Source organism: Lepus europaeus, chromosome 9, assembly GCF_033115175.1.
Source record: "Lepus europaeus isolate LE1 chromosome 9, mLepTim1.pri, whole genome shotgun sequence".
Taxonomy (NCBI): domain Eukaryota; kingdom Metazoa; phylum Chordata; class Mammalia; order Lagomorpha; family Leporidae; genus Lepus; species Lepus europaeus.
The window spans coordinates 53,635,805-53,660,636 of NC_084835.1; the positions used below are offsets into that span (position 1 = coordinate 53,635,805).

General features: G+C 41.7%; 1 protein-coding gene and 1 pseudogene across 1 annotated transcript; one reads left to right on the forward strand and one right to left on the reverse strand.

The window, feature by feature from the left end:
• Window positions 1-863: 863 nt before the first annotated feature.
• On the forward strand, window positions 864-2,005 carry LOC133766265 (small ribosomal subunit protein mS22-like; annotated as a pseudogene).
• An 11,323-nt stretch (window positions 2,006-13,328) lies between these two features.
• On the reverse strand, window positions 13,329-17,069 carry LOC133766266 (spermatogenesis-associated protein 31A3-like). The gene has a single exon (XM_062199972.1). The coding sequence runs from the start codon at window positions 17,067-17,069 to the stop codon at window positions 13,329-13,331; it is 3,741 nt and encodes a 1,246-aa protein (XP_062055956.1).
• Window positions 17,070-24,832: the final 7,763 nt, after the last annotated feature.

Here is a 24,832-nt window from a genome sequence, read left to right on the forward strand (position 1 = left end):
CTTTATATCACCACACTTATTTGAATGTTAAAAATAAAAAAGAATGGCCATATGAAGTGTTGATGAAATTGTAAAGGAACTGGAATTCTCATACATTATTGATGGTTATATAAAATCATACATTATAGGTACTTTGCAAAATATTTTGGCAATCTAATTTTTAAAACCATAAACATATGGCCATGATCTGTTCCAAAAGTTATATTCCTGTATGTCTACCCCAAGGAAAAGAGAGATATATCTTCCAAGTGACTCATAGCCACTTTATTTCTAATAACAAAAATCTATAATCAACACAAATGTTCATCAACTGGTGAATGTAAAATTGTGGTGTATTCAAAGTATATCATTCTTCTAACCAATTAATATGGACTAGTTACACATATAATAATTGTGGTGAATGAAAGAATCCAGATAAGCAAGAGTATACACATACTTCCATTTATGTAGAATGCCAAAAAGTGCAATCATTTATAGAGACAGAATGGGTAGATATGGATTTTGCCAAAGGGTAACAGGAATATTTGGGGTTTACAGATATTTTTTAAAACCTGTAGGATGGTTTAATTTGCTTATGCACATATCTAACACTATCACACTGCACATCTTAAATTCCATGTATCATTTTTTTCATGATACATTTTGGCATGAACTTTTTGAAAACGCTTCCTATGAATGGATTTCAAGTTCTACTTCTTTTTTAAACAACTGTTTCTGAGGCTTTTTGGGAAGCTCATGGCACCTCCATGTTTAACTTCCATATGGCCACCATAATGTCTCCTCCTTCCCAATTCTGGATAAGACACAGTTGTATCATAGGAAAATGGAGGTAAAGGATTGACATAATCTGGAAGCTCAGATTTATGGGTGAGGAAGTCCAAAGCATACTCATGGAGATGACAGGCTTGAACCTAGAGAATACTTTAAGCTGCTTAAAGAAGTACTGAAGCCAGCAACCTATAAGCTAATGTCCCCCACATGGATGAAAGAGGTTGTTAGGCAGTTGAGGTGGCTAAAGTATGATCAAACATGCCACCAGTTCTAGAATAACAAGTGATGATAAGTGAAGAGTTAGCTGAAGGTAAGATTTTGGAAGGAACAGAAACTGTTTACTGATATGCATATAGCATACCACACCAGGCACATTTTACTATTCTCATAAAACCAAGTGGCAGACAATGCAAAGCCTCTTGGAAGAATGAAACCAGATTATTTTATTTTATTTCCAAAAAGAAGGTGATATAATTTTGCCAGCAGTAATTTTCAAGGAAGAATATCTTAAGATCATGCACAGGCCAGCGCCGTGGCTTAACAGGCTAATCCTCTGCCTTGCGGCTCCGGCACACAGGGTTCTAGTCCCGGTTGGGGCGCCGGATTCTATCCCGGTTGCCCCTCTTCCAGGCCAGCTCTCTCTGCTATGGCCCGGGAAGGCAGTGGAGGATGGCCCAAGTGCTTGGTCCCTGCACCCGCATGGGAGAACAGGAGAAGCACCTGGCTCCTGGCTTGGGATCAGCACGATGCGCCGGCCGCAGTGGCCATTGGAGGGTGAACCAACGGCAAAAAGGAAGACCTTTCTGTCTCTCTCTCACTATCCACTCTGCCTGTCAAAAAAAAAAAAAAAAAGATCATGCACAGCCAGGACCAGCATGTTGATGTCCTCAATCACAATGTTGCCCAGTTTGAGCTAGATTCCACTGAGTACATCAAAATTCATCATCAGACCTATTAAGACAAACAAATATGAAAAGTATGACCCTATTCATTCAAGGAGATACTTTGCTGGAATGTCTTGGTATTTTATAAATAAGATGGTTTACTGATCAACCAAATTCAGAGATTTAATCAAAGATGCTCATCATCTTGGTCCACCTGTTTGCTCCATCCTGATGGCCAGTAAGTACATGAGGCCAAAGAACAAGTGGCTGATGGAGTAAATTTAATTAAGGGCTTTGAAAAAACAGAAGCACAGAAGGGAGCATATACACAATTAACACTGCAAGCTTAGGAAGAAACATTCATTAGCCATTCTGCAGCTTCCTGAAAGTAACTTTGAAATACATTCTATTTTACTAAATATTATTTTTCACTTTGTTAATATTGGACTGAATGTTAAAAAATGTCAAAATTATAAGGTATATTTATAGTTTTCCATAAAGTTGGTTTTCAGATTTCAAATATTGTCTATGACAAGCATCAAGAAAAATTTTACTTTTCTCAATATTCTAGGCTAAAAGGGGGTGATATTTGAGTTCCTGGTTATAAATTTCTCTTGCATACATGACTGCACACTTAACAACAAATACACACACACACTTCGCTTGGGAGTGAGGGAAAGAGGCCAAGACAGAAAAATTTCATCTGTTGGTTCATACCACAGGTACCTGCAACCGCAGAGGGCTGGGCCAGGTAGAAGCCAGGAGCGTAAATTCCATTAGGTCAGAGATTAGACAGAGATCCTACATGATATTTTTTTAAAAAATGATTAATTTTCTATGCAATTTCCAAGTTAAAACCAAGTTTTTTTTCTTCATTTTCAATTAACTTTATATACGGAAGATCGATTCAGTATATACTAACCAAGGATTTCATCAGTTTGCACCAACACAGAAACACAAAGTGTAAAAATACTTTTTCAGTACTAGTTACAGCATTACTTCACATTGGACAACACATGAAGGACAGTTCCACATGAGACGAAAGTACACAGTGACTCCTGTTGTTGATTTAACAATTTGACACTCTTCTTTATGGCATCAATAATCTCCTTAGGGTTTGCTGACTTCGATCTTATTCCGACAGGGTCATAGTCAAAGTGGAAATTCTCTCCTCCCTTCAGAGAAATGTACCTCCTTCTTTGATAGCCTGTTCTTTCCACTGGGATCACTCTCGCAGAGATCTTTCATTTAGGTGTTTTGTTTTGTTTTTTGTTTTTTTATTTTTGTTTTTTTGCCAGAGTGTCTTGGCTTTCCATGCATAACATACTCTCATGGGCTCTTTAGCCAGATCCGAATGCCTTAAGGGCTGATTCTGAGGCCAGAGTGCTATTTAGGACATCTGCCATTCTATGAGTCTACTGTGTCTCCCGCTTCCCATGTTGGATCGTTCTCTCCCTTTTTGATTCTATCAGTTAGTATTAGCAGATACTAGTTTTGTTTGTGTGATCCCTTTGACTCTTAGACCTATCAGTGTGATCAATTGTGAACTGAAGATGACCACTTGGACTAGTGAGGTGGCATTGGTACATGCCACCTTGATGGGATTGTATTGGAATCCCCTGGCACGTTTCTAACTCCACCATTTGGGTCAAGTCCGATTGAGCATGTCCCGAATTGTACATCTCCTCCCTCTCTTTTTCCCACTCTTATATTTTACAGGCATCACTTTTCAGTTAAAATTTAAACACCTAAGAATAATTGTGTGTTAATTACAGAGTTCAACCAATAGTATTAAAACTAGAACAAAAAAAAATACTAACAGGGATAAATATTAAGTTGTACATCATCAGTCAGGACAAGGGCTGATCAAGTCACTGTTTCTCATAGTGTCCATTTCACTTCAACAGGTTTCCCCTTTGGTGCTCAGTTAGTTGTCACCGATCAGAGAAAACAAATGATATTTGTCCCTTTGGGACTGGCTTAATTCACTCAGCAGGAGGTTTTCCAGATTGCTCCATCTTGTTGCAAATGACCGGATTTCATTGTTTTACTGCTGTATAGTATTCTATAGAGTACATGTCCCATAATTTCTTTATCCAGTCTACTCTTGATGGTATTTGGCTTGGTTCCAGGTCTTAGCTATTGTGAATTGAGCTGCAATAAACATTGAGGTGCAGACAGCTTTTTTTGTTTGCCAATTCAATTTCCTTTGGGTAAATTCCAAGGAGTGGGATGGCTGGGTTGTATGATAGTGTTATATTCAGGTTTCTGAGTAATTTCCAGACTGACTTCCATAGTGGCTTAACCAGTTTGCATTCCCACCAACAGTGGGTTAGTGTCCCTTTTTTCCCACATCCTCTCAAGCATCTATTGTTGGTAGATTTCTGAATGTGAGCTATTCTCACCGGGGTGAGGTGAAACCTCATTGTGGTTTTGATTTGCATTTCTCTGATTGCTAGTGATCTTGAACATTTTTTCATGTGTCTGTTGGCCATTTGGATTTTCTCTTTTGAAAAAAGTCTATTGAGTTCCTTGGCCCATCTCTTAAGTGGGTTGTTTGTTTTGATGTAGTTGAATTTCTTGAGTTCTTTATAGATTCTGGTTATCAACCCTTTATCTGTTGCATAGTTTGCAAATATTTTTTCCCATTCTGTCGGTTTCCTATTCACTTTCCTGACTGTTTCTTTTGCAATACAGAAACTTCTGAATTTGATGCAATCCCAAATGTTAATTTTGGCTTTGACTGCCTGTGCTTCTGGGGTATTTTCCAAGAATTCTTTACCAGTACCTATATCTTGCAGGGTTTCTCCAATGTTCTCTAATGACCTGATGGTGTCAGGTCATAGATTTAAGTCTTTAATCCATGTTAAGTGTTGAAACTTAACTGAAAAGTGATCCCTGTTAAATATCAGAGTGGGCATAAGAGAGGGAGCAGATGTACAATTTGGGACATGCTCAATCGGACTTGCCCCAAATGGTGGAGTTAGAAACATGCCAGGGGATTCCAATTCAATCCCATCAAGGTGGCATGTACAAATTCCATCTCACTAGTCCAAGTGATCATTTTCTGTTTACAATTGATCATAATGATAGAACTAAGAGTCAAAGGGATCACATAAGACTACTGTCTGAAAATACTAACCAATAGAATAAAAAAGGGGGGGAGAGAACGATCCAACATGGGAAGCGGGAGACACAGCAGACTCATAGAATGGCAGATGCCCTAAACAGCACTGTGGCCTTAGAATCAGCCCTTAAGGCATTCGGATCCGGCTGAAAAGCTCATGAGAGTATTTCCGGCATGGAAAGTCAAGACACTCTCGAAAAAAAAAAAATGACCTAAATGAAAGATCTCTGAGAGTGAGATCCCAGTGGAAAGAACAGGTCATCAAAGAAGGAGGTACATTTCTCTGAAGGGAGGAGAGAACTTCCACTTTGACTATGACCTTGTCTAAATTAGATCAGAGTCAGCGAACTCAAAAGGCTTCCTTCCATAGTCTTGGCAACTCATGACAAGAGCCTAGGGAGATTACTGATGCCATAAACAAGAGTGTCAAATTGTTAAGTCAACAACCAGAGTCACTGTGCTCTTACTCCTCATGTAGGATCTCTGTCCTTAATGTGCTGTACATTGTGAATTAATGCTATAACTAGTACTCAAACAGTATGTTTCACTTTGTGTTTCTGTGTGGGTGCAAACTGTTGAAATATTTACTTAATACATACTAAATTGATCTTCTGTATATAAAGAGAATTGAAAATGAATCTTGATGTGAATGTAAGGGGACAGGGAGTGGGAGAGGGGAGAGTTGCGGGTGGGAGGGAAATTATGGTGAGGAAAAAGCCATAGTAATCCATGAGCTGTACCTTCAAAATTTATATTCATTAAATAAAAGTTTAAAAAATACAATATAAATCTTTAAAAAAAGAAACTCTAAAAAAATATAAAAACACACAAAGACTGAATAACATCAAAAGGGAAATCAAAAAATTCCTAGGAAATAATAAAAATGATAACACAACATATCAAAACTTATGGGATACAGCAAAAGCATTGTGAAGAAGTAAGTTTATAGCAATTAGTACATAAAGAAATTGGAAAGGCATCATATAAGCAATCTAGTGATGTATACAACAATAATACAAATAAAACCCAAAATGAATATTAGAAAATTAAAGAAGAAATAAACAAAATTGAAGCAAAAAAGATACAAAACATCAGTGCAATTAAAAGCTGTTAAAAAAAAAAACTTTGATACACCATTGGCCCAACTAGCTGCAAAAGGGGAGATGGGAGAAGACCCAAATTAGTAAAATCAGAGATGAAAAAGGAATGTTACAACAGATACCACAGAAATAAAAAGAATCATTAGGAATTACTACAGTCTCCACCCAACAAATTGGAAAATCTCGAAGAAATGGACAAATTTCTGAACAGATTTTCTATGTCTTAAAGACATAGAAAAACTAAATAGACTAATAACTAAGATGGAGATTGAATCAGCAATAAAGACCCTCCCAACAAAGAAAAAGCACAGGACAGATGCCTTCACTACTGACTTCTGCCAACTTTTAAAGAAAAACTAATTCCAATTTTTCTCAAACCACTTGAAACAACTGGAAGAGAGCAAATCCTCCCAAATGCCTTCTATGAGGCCAGCATCACCTTCATTCTAGAACAAGAAAAATATATATAAAAAGAAATGGAACTATAGATCAATATCCCTGATGAACATAGTTGTAAAAATCTTCAATAAAATACTTTCTAATGAATCCAACAACACAGCAGAAATATTCACCTGGAGCAAGTAGAATTTCTTCCTGGTATGCAAGGATAGTTCACCATATGCAAATCAATACATGTGATACATCACATTAACAAATTGAAGAATAAAAACCATATGATTGTTTCAATAGATACAGAAAAAGCATTTGATTAAAAAAACAGCCTTTTATAATAAAAAACTTAAGCAATTTGGGTATAGTAGGAATATTCCTCTTCATAATAATGACACTACATGACAAGCCCACAGCCAGCATTATATTGAATGAGGAAAAATTAGAAGCATTTCCACTAAGATCCAGAACCAGACAAGGATGCTCACTCTCACCATTCCTATTCAATAAAGTTGTGGAAGTTTTAGCCAGATCCACTAGACAAGAAAAAGAAATCACAGGATACAAAAAAAGGAGGCAGTTAAATTGTCCCTGTTTGCAGATGACATGATCCTCTAAACATAGGAAAACCAAAAGTTTTCACTAAGAGACTACTGGAGCTCCTAACAGAGTTTGATAAAGTTGCAAAATACAAAACCAGCACCCAAAATCAGTAGTGTTTGTACATACATATAATGCCATGGCCGAGAAAGAACTTCTAAGAACAGTACCATTCACAATATCTACAAAAAATATTTGAATTCCTTTGAATAAGTTTAACCAAGAATCTAAAATATCTCTACAACAAAATAATAAAGCATTTAAGAAAAATATAGAGACACACAACAAAAATATGAAAAATCTTCCATGTCCATGGATTGAAAGAATAGCTATCATCAAAATGTCCATATTCCCCAAAGCAATTTATAGATTCAGTTTAATCCCAGTCAAAATACCAATGACATTCTTCTCATATCTAGAAAAAAAATGCTAAAATTAATATGGAAACACAGGGGACCCAGAAAAGCTAAAGCAAACCTAAGCAGCAAAAACAAATCAGGAAGTATCACAATACCAGATATAAAGACATACTACAGGGTAGTTATAATTAAAACAGCCTGATACTGACACAAAAATGTCCATGTAGATCAATGGAACTGAACACAAACCCCAACAATTAATCCAGTCAGCTACAAACAACCAATTTGACAAACGAGCTAAAATCAATTGTTGCAGAAAGGACAGTCTCTTCAACAAACGGTGCTAAGAAAATTGGATCTTCATTTGCAGAAGTGTCACACAAGACTCCTACCTTACACCTTATACAAAAATCAACTCAAAATGAATGAAGGAGCTAAATCTATGACCTATTACCATCAAATTACTAGAGGAAAACATCAGAGAAACTCTGTAAGACATTTGCACAGGCAAAACCTTCTCAGAAAAGACCTCAGAAACACAGACAATAAAAGCAAAAATTGACAATGAGATTACATCAAGCTAAGAAGCTTCTGCACTGCGAACAAAATTCAAATGTCTAACAGACATGAAAAAGTGCTCAGAGTCACTAGCCATCAGGAAAATGCAAATACAAACTACAGTGAGGCTCCACCTCACTTCAATTAGAATGGCTATAATTCAAAAATCAAAAATTAATGAATGCTGGTGAGTATGTGGTGAAATAGGTACACCAATACACTATTGGTAGGAATGTTAACTAATACAAACATATGTAAGACAGTATGAAGATTGTTCAGAAACCTGAAAATAGATCTATCATATGACCCAGCCATCCCACTCCTGGGAATTTATCCAAATAAAATGAAACCACCATATGAAAGACTTACCTGTACCCTTATGTTTAAGGCAGCCCAATTCAGAATAGCTAAGATATGGAACCAACCCAGATGTCCATCAACTGATAGTTGGATTTAAAAAATGTGATATGATTATACTGTGGAATAGTGTTCAACTGGAAAAAAAGAATGAAATCCTGCCCTTTGCAACAAATTGGATTGAAACCATTATGCTTAGTGAAATAAGCCATTTCCAAAAGACAATTATCACGTTATCCCTGATTTGTAGTAACTAATATATATAGTACAAAAATGTAATATATGTGAGTAAAACTGACATTTTGAGATTTTATTATTGTTTACAGCTTTTGTGTATACTCTCAAAGAATAGTCATTTTTCTACTTTCTACTTAGTGAATTCTTTATTTAGTGGATGGATAAGCTTGTGATTATAAACTGAAAGTTTGTCATTGTAAAAATTACAAGAAAAAATAAGGAAGAGGGAGGGTAGGAAGTATCATTAAGCCCTTAAATCTGAATATATGAAATACATTAATTTGTTCACCTTATATAAGTAAAACATTATTTTAAGTGTGCATTTCATAGAATTATGTTAAATAATGATGGGTCATTATAAAAAGTTCATCTGCTTAATCCATTTTAATTGAATATTTGGACTTTTTCATATCCTGGAGATATGCATAATAATGTCATTTCAGACCATTACTGCATTTTCAGAAATAAGATAATATTAAGAAGTATAATTTTTCAGGTGGTATGATAGGAATATTAAAGATATTTGACCCATCTGTGAAAATTCTTTGTATTGATAATAGCTTGCTAAAAAGAAAAGTAACCCTGAAAACCTGATGTAAACTCTTGTGTACAAAATAATGACGTAGTTAAATACTGGGAGGCCAGTATGAGTCAGATGCCTCTTTGCTGGATTATTTCATTTCTAGTGTCCATTCCCTGCAAGTGCTTGTCTCCAAAATGAAGAAATCATGCATCTCAAGTGCAGATCTTGTTTCCAACAAAAAAGGTGACATTGATACCATGTGGTTGATTGATATCCAAACAATTAAGTTATTTTCTTTTATTGGAGGTTGACAATGCTTTACTGTGTATTATAATTTATGATTTGCTAAACCTTGAGTCTGCGTTCAAGCTGATGAAAACCTGTGGAGGAAATAACTTTACAAGTCTACATGCAGAATAATTCTTTTGTTCAGAGGCAATAGTAAATAAAAGGACAAATTTGGAAGCATTTTTCCCAACATGGAACCCCATTTCGTGCAATGTTCACAATATTCTAATCCCTCCTGTGCTGCCAGTTTGCTGAGGGGTTTCTTATTCACTAAGAAGGGTCTGTGGGGCCAGCACCATGGCTCACTTGGTTAATCCTCTGCTTGTGGCGCTGGCACCCCGGGTTCTAGTCCCAGTTGGGGCGCTGGGTACTAGTCTCGGTTGCTCCTCTTCCAGTCCAGCTCTCTGCTGTGGCCCGGAAGGGCAGCAGAGGATGGCCCAAGTGCTTGGGTCCCTGCACCTGCATGGAAGACCGGGAGGAAGTCCCTGGCTCCTGGCTTCGGGTTGGCGCCGCACCAACCATAACAGCCATTAGGGGAGTGAATCAATGGAAGGAAGACCTCTCTGTCTCTCTCTCTGTGTCTATAACTCTCTATGTCTCTCTCTCTCACTGTCTAACTCTGCCTGGCAAAAAAAAGGGGGGTGGGTTCTGTCAAGGGCTGGCTGCTCAGGCTCCCAAGAGGATGGACGTGAGGTCTCTGTGTCAGTTGTCTGAGGGCTATGTGAGTGAGGTTTCTGGTGAGAACTCTGAGTTCTATATGGGAGGTCTCTTGATGAGGACTCCATGTCAGGTTTCTGATGTGAATTCTGAGTGAATCTCTGTGGAGTCTCCCTCTGAGACTTGCAAACGAGTTCCAGATGAACTCTGAGTGGGAGGTCTCTGGAAGCTGAGGAAAGTTTCTGAGTGAGGTCTCTGAGGCAACACAAGGTTGTGAGAGGTCTCTGTGAGTCTCCGAGAGAGATCTGTGTCAGGTGCTTTTGAGAAGTCCCTGTGTGAAATCTATGCAGATCATGGGACAACACAAAGTCCTGAGTAAGGTTCCTCTTAGAGGAGAGACTTCCTGTTTTTCCCCACAGAGACCTAACAGATTTCTCAGTGAGCCCTCACATAGACATCTCCCAGAGATGCAGTATGGAGATCACATAGAGGCCTCCCACTCAGTATCACGCTGACCTCCCGCAGAGACTTTCCTCAGACTTTCCATGGTACTCATGACATAGGGGCCTTCCATGGAGCTCACAAATAAACCCACAAAGACCTTGTATGGAAACCTCACACAGTACTCGGACAGCGATATTACCCAGTGACCCCAAAGAAATCACACACAGGCTTCTCGCTGCTCCACAAAGTCCACCCACATGGACACCCAGAGTCTTCTCTCAGAGTTCCACTTGGAGCCCTCTCACTCCCCAACAAGACCCTGAAGAAACCCCCTTGAGAAACTGAGGAAGTGGGAGTCCCCCAGGCCTCCCTGCATGCTCCCTGTGTTGGTTTCTTGCTAGTTCTTTGAGGGGCTGGGGCTCTGGATGAAGTCTCTGTGGGAGGTCTCTGTGAGAGGTTTCTGGGTGAATTCTCTGTGGACAGTTAGGCTCCACATCTGTGGAGGTCTCTGGGTGAGGGCCCTTTGCCTTCTCCGTGTGCAATGGCATCAAATTCTCTAAAGGAGGTTTCTGGGCAATGACTGAACAATCTGTGGTCCATGAGGAAGGAATCTGGGATGTCTTGAAGAGAATGGGAGGTCTCTGTGTGGGTCTCTAAGTGGACTCAGCGGGGTAGGGTGGGGAGTCTGTTGTGGGCAGTGAGCGGCCTCTGTATAATTTCCTTGGGGTCACTGGATAAGGTCCCTGTCTGAGGATGACTCTATGAGGTGTCCACAGAAGGAAGTTGTGGGTTTGTGTGTGAGCTCCCTGGCTGGCCACTGTGTGGTGGGGACTATAGGAAATCTGTGAAATCTGAAAGAGCTCTCTGCGGGAGGTCGCTATGTGGTCTCCTTTTGGTCTCTGTACTGGTTCTCTTGGAGGTGTCTGTGAGAGGGCTCTTCAGAAAATCTCCAACTTGGGGTCCTTTAAAGGTGTTTGAGGTCTCTGTGGGATGTTTCCACATGTGTCTCTGTGTGACACTGAAACAACCCTGGGTGCTGTCTCAATGAATGAGATGGCTCTGTGAGGTTCTTGTGGGAGATCTCTGTGAATCACATCATTGCTGGCCTTACTGCACCTTGTGGGAGACAGAACAATAGAAGAGCCCAGGAACTTGCTCCAGATCCCAGCCCTTCCTGCTATTCCTGGTTCTTCTCTTACTGGTGGCCCCACTTTAGAAACTGTGTCAGTCATCACCAGCCCCAGAGATAGGACCTGTCTCAAGAAAAAGCCTTCACCATCAGCAGTCAGGCCTGAGGAATTGCGCCTACACACCAAAGCCCCTTATCCAATATGTGAGGACCCCAACAGGTATGGGAGGCAGAGCCTTCTCCCAATGTCATCTTGCTCAATGGCACCTCCTGGCACAGGTCTCTCTACCATGCCAATGAGATCTCTGGAGCTGTGACCATGGCATGCCATGCATGTGACATGATATGAAAAATCCTCTCTGGAGAAATGGCTTCTCTGAGCTCTACTTTATGACGATCCTTTTGCCTTTCCATATAGATTGAGGCCCAGAAAATAGAAAACCTATGCTAAAAACACAATGAACACACAGTAGGGACCATGCCAGGACTTCTCTCAACCCATTTTGGAAGGTCACCTCAGACTCCATGTATACAAATCCTGTTGACTGCCTCTTCCCCTGCCAATCCATGAGATAAGCACTGGGGGCCAGGCAAGACTAGCTTTGTGACCCAAAGCCCAGCCCTTGCATACTTGTATGTCCTGCAGCAACAATTCTGAGGCATGTATATATAAACGTCATGTATAAAGGTCACCAGACCAAGAGTCATGTCAGAGTTCCCTAGTCCTGCATCTTCTACCTATTATCAACTCATCTTTTTGAGAGTGTGCAATCCTGGCTAATACATTAATAAGCAATTAATCTTCCCTAATCTGCTGTATATGCTTGTGAATCTGGCCTTTGGTGTTGGAGCTAAAGGTGGTTTCTCCAAGTTTATGCTAGGAGCAAAAGCAGGTGATATCCTGTTCTGGGACCAGGATGAATCATGCGTCCTCCAGCGTCCCATGTCTTCTAAACCTGTATATGGTGGGAGGAAGTCAGGGCTTTCTCTTCATTGCATTGTAATGGCACTCTCATGTCAAGCTGCTTCCTTCCTTGGCTCCATCTTAGGATTTCTTTCCCATATCACACCTTTGGTCCAGTTTCTGTCAAGGTTACTGCACAGTCAAACCCCATTTCCCACCCACCAAGAACTCCCTCTCTGGAGTTGAGGTAGATGTAGATGAGATAAACCAAGATGGGTGATGTATGAGCAGAGCCTTTCATTTTTGGGGGGCAGAGATGGACATAGTTCTCATCAGACAAACTGAAGCCCCTGCAACCTGCACACACACAGAAATCTAAAAGTTCTGTCTTCACTGCTGCTCTGGCATGAGAGACAGAAGCATTGAGTTGAAGCCTCTATATTTCATTAAGGCTGAACTAAGCATGTCCCCAATTTCTATTCCAGCCTTATTAGGAAATGAAGGGGCTGCCCAGGGGCAGGCATACCAGAAGATCCAAGGCCAAGATTTCTCCTGCTTAGTGCCCTCCCATTCAAATTGTCACTCATTGTGTGATGTGACATGACGGCTCTGACACTTTCCAGCTGTGTGGGAATTTTTAAGCCAATGATGCCTCTGTATACATGTTACCTACAATTGCATAAGGTTTAAGATACAAAGGAGTAGAATGATGAGTTGAATCATATACTGGGGCAGGATGTTTAGTTTCTTCATCTTGTTTTTATGTTGTTCTTCTTTGGGTTTAGGTTTGATATGGCATCATGGTAGCATAAGGTTCAGTGATGGATCTCAGGATAGGTATGGGTTTTAACACCACTGTCAACCTCCCACCATGCCCCATCCCTTGTAGAACCCAAATATCACACAGATGAAAGCCATTACCAGGTTATAAGAAGAAAATGTTTGTATTAGGATACATTAAATATCTTGAATATATTGACAGGAGAAAAGTTATTTTTCTCTACATGGGCTGAGTTTTCCTTGGGGACATGTTTTTCCTACTAGAGAAAGCTGGGGAGTCCTTTTCTGGTCGGACAGACAAGACAGCTCCCCGAAGAGGACAGTGCCTTGGGCAATGGGGATGATGGCCTGAGGCATGTGGCATTGCTGGCCCATGCTGTGAAGGACTGACTGGGGACACAGCCTTGCTGGGGAGCGAGAGGTTGGGATGCCTCAAGCACTGCCTCTCCTTGTTGAATCGCACAGTTTTCAAGGTCTGTTGGTCTCTCACTTGCTTTTGCCTAAAAGGACAACTCTGGCACTTGAGGGTAGCTTGGTGATTATAGGCTGCATGGCTTGGTCTTCTCTGCTCTGGTTGGAAGTGGGGCTTATGGCAGCAGGAACCCTTAGAAACTGGGGTTGGGAGTTCTTCCCTGTGCTGACTGACTTTTGAGGCACAAATGTCATCCTGAGGGGTCCTGTTCTTCCCCAGCATCTGTCCAACAATTGTCATGAGCTCCTTAGCTTCAGTCGTGGTACTGTCCGTATGTGATCTTTTTTTGACCGATCTTTGGCTCTGGGCACTGGCTGATTTTTGCAGAGGATCTGCCTGCCCTGGAATTTTTCTCTTAGGGAAAATCAGCTGGACTAATTGCCTTATAGATTGTTTGAAGCAGGTTTCTGAAGGAACCTCTTTGTTTTCCAGCTGGAGCTGAGTGTTTTCGCTTCCATGGGTATCTTCTATATCCATGACCTGGGTGAGTTTTGAAGTTCCCAGTTCTGGAAATTGGTCTTCATGCTGTTCTAGGTCGAGCCTCCTATAGCCCTCACTCTTGTAAGTAGAAGCATGCATCTCACTTTGGCTCTTCCATGAGTCCTGATGTTTTGGGATCCTGTGTTTCTGATCCACGCTGCTCCTTCTTGCTGCCATGAGGTCACTTCGCATCTGGGAAGTCAACATGTCCTTAACAGGCACACCATGGAGATGGTGCTGGGGCACCTGAGAAGCCAAACTTTCTCCAGAAAGGAGCATGTTAGTGGAACCATCTGGTAGGAACTCATCAGTGGCATATACTTGAGGCTGCTTTGCTAACTTTCTCTTAACCCTGTGTTCTGCCTCACTAACAACCTCTGCCTTAAAGAGAAGCTCCTCTGAGTCTTTGGAAACAGACATTTGAGGGAGTAAAGGGATATCTGTACTGTTTCTCCCTGCCTCCCAGAGAGTCTCGCTCTGATGGATTTTGCCCTTGGAGCTATAGGTAAAAGTCTGAGAAAGCTGCCTACTCGGAAGAGCCTCAGAAGGCACGAGGTCATCAGCAGATGTGATCCCTGTCAGGGCCTTCCCAATTTCCCTACGTGTAGAGGAGGAGAAAAGGTTAAGATCGTCCAGTGTGGGGGTGGACTCACTTATTAACAGCTTCTCTTTTGGACCTGGTGGTGGTGGTTTTCCTAGGATTTTGGCAACATCAACTGCCGAATTGGCACTAGATTCAGAGGAAGTTGAGGAGGGGCTGGAAAACTGTGGAAGGGATTCAGATTGAAACTTTGGCAACTTAAAGAGATTTAAGGGCTTGAGGACCCTGAGTGGTAGGCCCCACTTGTGCTTCACCCAACTCCTCAAAATATGTGCATCCAATAGCTGTTGGATGAACGGATTGAGGAAGGACAGCTCCTGGGAGGTGCCCACACTGGAATCCAAACTTTTTGATGTTTCTACATTTTTGCTTTCTATCTGAGTTTCTGGCATAGAAAAAGATTTGTTGGCAGCAGGCCCAGATCGGCATACCCTCACAGGAGTGATTCTCTCAATGATTTGCCCTGATTTTGTGCCCAAGTGGACATTAGAATTATTGTCTGGATAATTCTTGTCTAGACTTCTTGATATATCATTTTCAGAGTCACTCCTCAAGGTCCTGTTCAAGTATTTCTGTGACTCCTCAGATAGCACCCCTAGAGCCTTCTCTTGGGAACCTTCTAAGCCCCTGGATGCATCTTTTGGGGCCTTCCCTAGGATATGTGCCAGATTCTTGCTTGGATTCTTCTCTAGCTTGAATCTCACCTTCTGTGGATTTTTGCTGCATTCACCAGTAGATATTGAGGTCCGTGTACATCTGGGCTTGTCCTTTGCCTGACCTGTTTCTGCTAATTCATCCTGAAGCTGCATTAGTTCCATAGACTCTTGAATCCATCTGGGCAAGTCCCAGCGGTGTTGAATCAGCCACTTGTGAATATGTTGCTCCAGTTGCCCTCGAAGCTCATCGCTGATAGGAAAATTTTTGGGGAGAATAGAGTCTTCCCAGTTTTCCTGGGAAAGTTTGGGATTGACGAGACCACAGACTTGAGGTCTTTGGTCCTCAGAGGGCAAAGCTTGCCCATTTCCTAGCTCTTCTTCTAATAAGGACCATTCTGGGTCTTGAATTTCAGTTTGGCTGATATATTGGGGTTTATTCTGGGATGTATCATAAGATGCTCCACAGTCCCTAATCGGGGATGCAGAAGCTTTTTCAGTTGAGAAAGAATATGAGAGGTTGGACTGAGGCTGGGCCTGACCCAGAAGTGGGTGCTGAAATTGGGGAATGGGTGAAATCAAGGATTGGAGTTGGGGCTTCATATGAGACAGCGGCTGGGCCTGCATAAACAGTGGACACACCTTAGCCTGCATTTGAACTGGATAGACATTCATGATTGCATTGAATGAGAACAAGGCAGGCTGCAGTGCAGAAGAACTCCCAGAAATCCAAGCAGCAGCCACCAAGGATTCACTGTGCAGAGAGGGCAGACCCCAGAAAAGCTGCTGGTATTTCTCCTGATTATGTGCCCCCAAGATCTTAGGAGCTGAGAGCTGCTGAGGATAGAGCAGCTGTTCTAATTTTTCTTTCACCTTCCAGAAGGGTTGAGGGGTTGTGGAGTCCTGCTCAGGACCCAGTGATGCTAGCATATTCCCCACAGAATCTAAGTGATATTCTGGGCTTGTTTGTTTTGAGAACGAACCATCCTTTTCAGTTTCTTTCCAAACCTTGATCTCGGTGTTTTTTGTGACTTGTATCCCCATAATTTTTTGATTATCAGAGTTGAGCAGAGAGGGGCTACCAGACTCCATCTGTCTATGTGGGGGGTCTGTCCAGAATGAGGCCTCAGATGGCTGACAGGAAAGATGCTCTTTCTGGGCCTTACCCTCTGTAGTTGTGGAAAGGCACAAGGTTCTGGCAGCCACATGCCACCAAGAGAGGGCTGAGATGGGATAGCCCAAATGGCCAAGGACTGAGATGACTGGAATAGAAGATGCTGACCAGCGCTTATGTAGAGACGAGCTCTGTGCAATGGAGCTTATAGGCAATGCCATCGAGTGACACTGAGAAAGAGTCAGAATGGAGTCTGGCAGTGGTGGAGCAGAGAGGGCTGTGGGAGGTAAAGCATGATCCATGGGATCAGGTGAGCTTAGTGGGGGGAGGGAAAGTGCAAGTGGCCAGGACAAATTGCATTCTATAGGAAGCAAAGGCTCCTGTGGCTGAGGAGAAGTCAGGGATGGGTATGAAGAAGCAGAAACTGAGGAGGTTGCTGGGCCTGGTGACAGGTTAGAGGCCAGAGACAAAGGGCATTCAGACAGAGGAGCTGGGGAAGTTGAAGGGGACAGGATGAGAGCAGCATCTTCCACAGGCTCTCCACATGGCCAGCAGGCTCCATCAGGTACTCTTTTGCATACCTCACCTAGGTGGTCTTGATTTAAGAGTTGACAAGAACTGCCTTCATCAGAGAGCTTCATCAAGTTTCTGCAGGAGACAGGAGGTACAAGCTGGAGCCAAGAGAATACAGGGCCCAGAAACTAGCCAGAGGTGGGTACAGGCAGGCCACATCCCCTCCACTAACCCACACACCCTGACTTCACAGTTCTGCTACCCTTGACCCCAGGGTTTCAGTCACATCCCTCCATAGTCTCCCCACCCATCCATGTCTGCTCTGTGGCCCAGAAGTCACATCATAGATCCTGGTAGGAAGGATACTGGAGAGAAGGTGAGAGGTCCTACTTGTGTAGAAGTGAAATCAGGTCATGAGCCTCTTCCAGGTCCTCCAGGCAATCCCCGCATGCTGCAAGTCAGGAGACTGAGTTATGGTGGAGAAGGGAGGAACCTAGGATCTTAAAGGAGGCCGGGTGGGATGACCTTTTAGGAAGGAGTGTTGGGGATACTACTATGGAGCCCAAGCATCAGTGACCAAGCACATGAACCTGACAGTGACAGCAAGGTGCACAGAGAGGCAGTGCTTAATCATTATTCCCTATAGTCCTCCCAACAGCCCCAGAAGGAAGAAATGAGGGGACCATCTCAAAGGAGAATTGGTCTTAGCAAAGTGAGAGGGCTTGTCCACAGTGGGACCTGGAGGTCTCACCTCAAATCCAGGCAGTATTGATTCACTACAGCCCATAGCGCCCCCTGCTGGGTGACATAATTCCCTGGCCTGTCATGGCTTCATTGCCAGCAGGAACCTGAGAGGTATCCTGAATTCTGATTCCTTTCCTAGGAACCTTCCCTTCAGGCCTCTGACAGTGACATCTACAAGATGTGCTCTGGTCCCTCAGGGATCAGCGATGTCAGGGTTGCCTGTGGGGGCTCTGGGTGGAAGGTCAGACCCTTACCTTTCACAGCTGTGCTCTTCTTCCCACCTCTACTCCGCCTCCTCTTCACTTGATGCTGGAAGACAAGGAAGCAAGAGGCTGTGACCTCATTCTCGTTCCTGCCCAGACCAGCTGCTGGTATTCAGTGATGATGCGTAATACAACTAGTTCCAGGCAGCTAAGAAGCTTTGCGTTCTTTTCATTCCACTGCCTCATTTTTAGAGTAGATAAATTATTCACTGTCTTCTTTGAAAAGCACACAAGGCATTTTCTACATGAGATTCACCATGGATGTCTTTGTTCCCTGTTCCTGTGCTGAAGAAACAGACTTGTTTCTACAGAGCATCTGAGCTGCCCAGGATCCTGCTGCCCAAGGCCAGAGGTCACTCCAGCCTCTGAATGGAGGCTCCAAGGGCTCAGCAAACTTCAGATCAGCCAGACAACCAGGGAAGTCTTGGTCCTGAAGCACCTGCCACAGGAAGGCCACCAAGGAACCAGTGCTCAGGGCCTGTCCTCCCCCAAATATTCCACCTCAGTCATCCAGTCCTGAGTGGCTGAGTCATGGTGCTTAATTCTGCCCTGGTGCCCTCCAGCACACCCGCAGAGATAATCGTAGAGCTTTGGATCAAAATCCTACACTTGTCCCTAGGATAATGCCCCATCCTTTCCTGTTATTTCCCTACTGAAAGTTTCAGTTTGATTTGGGAAAATAGAAATAATAATAGAAAAAGGAATCATTCTCTGTTGGGTCTAGGCCAAGGGCTTCTTACCTTCCTGATGACCCCCTTTCTTGTAGGAGGTGGTGAGGCTGGATTACACTGGAGACAGAGGAGTAACAAGAGAAAGAGCCCCACTCCACACAGGATGGGAAAGATGATGTTCACCAGCCAGAAAGTGAAGCTGGGGCTCAGCCATGAGGCACTCACGGTTTTCAGTGGAAGGAGGTATGTTTCCATAGTATGACTTACTCTGTTACCTTCAGGCCACTGAGGCCTAGAAGTTCCATTTTGCAGAAGGATCCAGGACCCAGGCTTGCATCACAAAGCTATTCCCTCCTTGTCACAAAGGGCTCCCAAGGGTGGGGGAGGGGATGAAAGAGGAGGAGGCAGAACCATGGCCCCTTCTAACTGGTTAGCAGATGCCTCCTTCTTACTGTATCTTGTAGATCCCTCGCATCCTCATCCTGCTACATACATCTTGTTAGTTAATTTTTTTGAAGATTTGCTCATTTATTTGAAAGTCAGAGTTACACAGGGAGAGAGAGAAGAGGCAGAGAGAGAGAGATCTTCTATCTGATGCTTCACTCCCCAGTTGGCTGCAACGGCTGGAGCTGCACCGATCTGAAGCCAGGAGCTTGTTCTGGGTCTCCCACGTGGGTGCAGGGTCCAAGGACTTGGGCCATCTTCTAGTGCTTTCCCAGGCCATAGCTGAGAGCTGGATGGGAAGTGGAGCAGTCGGGACTAGAACCGGCGCCCATATGGGATGCCAGCGTTTCAGGCCAGGGCATTAACCCACTACACAACAGCACCAGCCCCCTATATTGTGAGTTCCATAGTCATTCCCCTAGAACACAGACATTTCCTGCTTCCTTTTATCCCTTGGAGAACTTGGCTTAAGATATACCAGTTTTACAGTCCCTTAAACTAATGAAGTTAATTTTGGCATTTTGGTTATTTGGGGGGAATTTTTACTCTCAGCATCATTTTGTCCTTAGCTCCAGCTTTCTCACCCAATATTTTCTGTCTTCTATCAACACTGGAACAGAACTTTATATTTCTTCTATACTTATTTAGTTCTGTGAGTTTTGAATAGTAATTTTTAATCTTTTCCTATTTTCAATCCAAAGGCCAAACAGAAAATTAAAAGATATTGCCAATTTCTTGAATTTTTTAGGCAATCTCATGTTTCTCACATTTGATTTATTCATTAATTTGTCAATATTCCACCTCAGTCATTCAGTCCTGAGTGGCTGAGTCATGGTGCTTAATTCTGCCCTGGTGCCCTCCAGCACACCTACAGAAATTGTCCTAGAGCTTTGGATTAAAATCCCACACTTGTCCCTAGGATAATGCCCCATCCCTTCCTGTTATTTCCCGACTGAAAGTCTCTGTTTGATTTGGGAAAATAGAAATAATAACAGAAAAAGGAATCATTCTCTGTTGGGTCTAGGCCAAGGGCCAATTTTCTATATCTTGGCTACACGAATAATGCTAGAATGAACATGGGAGTGTAGATATTCATTGGAGATACTATTATTAATTCCCTTGGATATATACCCAGAAGTGGGATTGCTGTATCACATGGTATTTCTAATTTTAATTTTTTAAGGAATCTCCATGCTGCTTTCCATAATGGATGCATTAATTTACATTTCCATGAAAAGTTTACAGAAGTCTTTTCTTAAGCATACTCGACAACATTTGTTAGGTACAGGGTAATATCTCATTGTTGTTTTGATTTGCATTTTCCTGATGATTTGTAATGTTGAGCATATTTTTACGTGCCCACTCACCATTTGTGTGGCCATTTTAAAGAAAAAAACATTTATTCAGGTCTTTAGGTTGTGTGATTTTCTTATATATATTAGATATTAACTGAGGCCATCCAGTGGGGTAGGGGGGGTGGTCTGTGGGCCCCTCAGACATGAGTAGAATGTCCTTTACAAACAGGCTGTAAGCTATGGCTGGAAAACATGTCTCCAGACCGACTGGCATCTCCCCCACTAATAGCTTCTTGTGCTGCATGTGTGATCTTGCGACTTTAAATCACACCTTCAGGGTGGTTGCAATCTTTTACTCAGAGCTGGCAGGGGAAGGGGCTGAGACCCTATGGAAAATCAGACTGGCTCCCCTGCTATCTTGTGTGACCTTGTGGCTTTAAATTACACCTCCAGGTTGGTTTCAATGGCTGAGCCCCTAAGTGGATGGACTGTCTCCAGGAGATCACTGCTATCTTCATGAGCCCCAAGCCAATCAGCATACATATGTTAAACCCTCCATACCCCGTCTGATGGGCACCCCCAATAGGATAACTCAGTGAACAGACAGTAATGCCTTAAAAACGTCAGACACTTCCTAAAAGCCAGTGTCTGGCTCAGGCACTTTGCCTGGTCTCCTCTTAGACCAGATGCTTTTTCTGTCCCTTGCCAAATAACTAAAATTTATATCAAATAAAAGTTTCCGCCTCTTTGCAAATTGTTTCCTGGCTTTTTATTTCTATACTAAGCTGAGGAAAAGCACCCATAAAATTCAATCCAGCAACCGCCCTCCTTTCAGAGACCAGTAACATTAACATCATTGGATACACATAATTTGTAAATATTTTCTCTTATTCCATACATTGCCTTTTTATTTTAGTGGTTTTTTCCTTAGATATCCAGTTTCCCTAACACTATTTATTGATGTACCAAAGAAGCTATGCAATACCATTCTTGGTGCCATTGTTGAAGATCAACCAACTGTAAAGGCATGGATTGATTCCTAGGTTATCTATTCTGTTCCATCCATCTATATGTCTAGTTTTAGGCCCTTATAGTATATACACACATCCATGAATATATAAATTTGTATATATATAAATACATATGCCTAATGGGATATTATTCATCCTTTAAAAAGAAGAATATCCTGTCATTCACAACAAATGTCTGAACTTGGAAGACATTATGCTAAGTTAAATGAGCCAGACACAGAAAGACAAAAAATACTTTATGATCTCACAGCAGAATTTCTTAAAAAGTCAAATTCATGCTAACAGATAATTTGTCAGGGCCAAGGGGTAGGGGTGTAGGGAAAAGAGGATGAGTTTGTTACAGGGTACGAACTTGATTAGAAGGTGAATAAGTTCTGGAGCTCTAATATACAGTGTGGTGATTAAAGTCAACCATAATTTTTTGTATGCTTAGAATTTGCTGAGAGTGATTCCAAGTGTTCTTACCACACACAAATAAATAAAAAGGTAACTAGATGTGGTGATTAATATTTTGGCTCTTTTGTAGTAATTACTCCACTATATACATTTCTATCAAAACATTATACCTTATACCTTAAATATGTACAATATTTGTTAACTAAGCATATCTCAATAAAGTTAGCAAAAACAGCTTCAAAACTTGTCTTGATGCAGTTTCTTCTCATTTTGTCAAAGTAAAGGCAACCCTCACTGTTTGCACAAATTCTGAAACTAATGTCACACTTACAAGGCAGGAATAAGTTAGGGTAAACTAAACAGACTGAACTTTAGTGCACTTAATTGAATGAATTGGTGGAGGTTTAAGGCCTCAGGACTGAGTCTGACCTGGACTAGCTTCTTTTGATGTACATATTGTGTCTGCACAAATTCCATTTTTTAAAATGTGACTTTATTTTTCCTTAACTCTTTCCTGACATGTATAGAAGAGGTTGGAAAGTAATAACTCAATGTTCACTTAGGGACTCACATGTTAAATTTGTCTTGCTGCTTTCATAGGTCTAAGAATAATATGCATTCCTTGTTTGTTGGTCATAGTATTTTTTTTTTAGGGGAGTTTTTTTTTTTTTTTTTTTTGACAGGCAGAATGGACAGTGAGAGAGAGAGATAGAGAGAAAGGTCTTCCTTTTTGCCGTTGGTTCACTCTCCAATGGCCGCCGCAGTTGGCGTGTTGCGGCCGGCGCACTGCGCTGATCCAATGGCAGGAGCCAGGTGCTTCTCCTGGTCTCCCATGGGGTGCAGGGCCCAAGCACTTGGGCCATCCTCCACTGCACTCCCTGGCCACAGCAGAGAGCTGGCCTGGAAGAGGGGCAATGGGGACAGAATCCGGCGCCCTGACCGGGACTAGAACCCGGTGTGCCGGCCCCGCAAGGCGGAGGATTAGCCTATTGAGCTGCGGCGCCGGCCTGGTCATAGTATTTTTATACAGCCTTAATGAAAATGAGAGAATTTACTTGGCCATATTTTTATGAATGTGCATGTTCAAGAACATATCTCTCATATTTTGTTATTCTATCAGTCTACAGGTTTTTCTACTTTAGGATATTGCCACTCTGGACTCAACTTTTTATTTTGTTAAAAGATTTATTTACTTGAAAGGAAGAGTTACAGAGAGATAAAGAGAGAAAGGTCTCCTGTCTTTTAGTTCACTCCCCAAATGGCAACAACTACCAGAGCTGAAACCAGGAGTCAGCAGCTTCTTCTGGGTCTCCCACGTGGGTGCAGGGGCCCAAGGACTTCAGTCATATTCCACTGCTTTTCTGGGCACATTATCAGGAAGCTGGTTCAGAAGTGGAGCAGCCAGAATTCAAACCATGACCCATATGGGATGCCAGCACTGCAAGCCACAGCTTGCTATGCCATCGCAGCCAATTGGGGAGTGAACCAGCAGATGGAAGCTCACTCTCTCTCTCTCTCTCTCTCTCTGCCTCTCCTTTTCTCTCTGTGTAACTCCAACTTTCAAATAAATAAATAAATCTTTTTTAAAAAAAGAAAGAATAATGGGTACCAAGTTATAGGTAGACAATAGTAAGAAGTTCTGGTGTTTTACCACAAAGTAGGGTGCTATAGGTAATAATACACTGTATTTTTCTCTATTTAAAAAATTAGTAGAGGAGCCAGTACTGTGGTACATCAGGTTAAGCCACAGTCTGTTGTCCCAGCATCCCATAAGATCACCAGTCCCTGTCTCGGCTGTTCCACTTCTGATCCAGTTCCTTGCTATTTCACCTGGAAAAGCAGCAGAAAATAGCTCAGATCCTTGGGCCCTTGCACCCACATGGGTGACCAGGAAGAAGCTCCTGGCTTCTGGTTTCAGCCTGTCACAGCCCTGGCCATTGTAGCCATTTGGGGGAGTGAATCAGCAGATAGAGGGCCTCTCTCTCTGTCTCTCCCTCTCTCTGTGTAACTCTGACTTCCAAATAAATAAATAAATCTTTAAAAAAAAGAAGGAATTTTGAATATTTTCACCATTAAGATGTTTTAAATGTTTGAGGAGATAGATATACTTACCCTGATTGGGCACTATACAATATATAGATGTAGCAAAACGTATACCCCATAACAATTATTATTTTATGCATCAGCTAAAAATTTTTAAGGATTTTTTTATTTGAAAGAGTGATGAAGAGGAAAACAGAAACCTGACAAATGATGAAAGAATGGAGATATATAGTCCTTGTCCTTTAAAAAAAAAAAATCTCAGCCCAGAATAGTATACCCAGCAAAGTTCTCACTTATAAATGAAAGTCAAGTAAATACCTTCCAAAACAAACAAAACTTGAAAGATTTTGTCTCTACCCAGCCAGCCTCCACAGCAAGCAGTAGAAATATTTATGGAAAAATGGCAAGACCAAGTCACCACTTGTCAATAATAACCTTGAACATAACTGAACTCTCCAATTAAAAGAAACAGATTGGCTGAGTTGATTTTAAAAAAAAAGAGCCATCTATATGCTGCCTGCAAGAAATGCATCTCATCAAGAAAGATACACACTGACTAAAAGTGAAAGTATGGAAAAAGAAATTCCATGCAAATAAAAATAAAAAATGAGCAGCGGTGGATATTGTAATATCAGAGAAAAGAGACTTCAAGAAAAAACTGTTAAAAGCGATAAAGAATGTTATTATGTAATGAAAAAGGATAAACTCAACAGCGAATGTGACTATGGTAAATATATATATATATATATATACATATATATACATATACATATATATATATATGTAGCCAATGATAGAGCAACCACTTATTTAAAACAAATGTTAATGGATCTAAAGGGAGATATAAGCTCAAATACAATAATAATGGGGAACTTCAACACCCTGTTTTCATTAGTTGATAGATCAGCAGACAAAATACAATGAAGAAACAGCAGAACTAGTATATACTATGGACCTAACGGACCTAGAACATTTCATCCCACAGTTTCAAAATACACATTCTT

Bases quoted from the DNA above. Each gene is read 5' to 3' on its own strand.
- LOC133766266 (XM_062199972.1), bottom strand. From the start codon at position 17,069: ATGAAGCTCTCTGATGAAGGCAGTTCTTGTCAACTCTTAAATCAAGAC.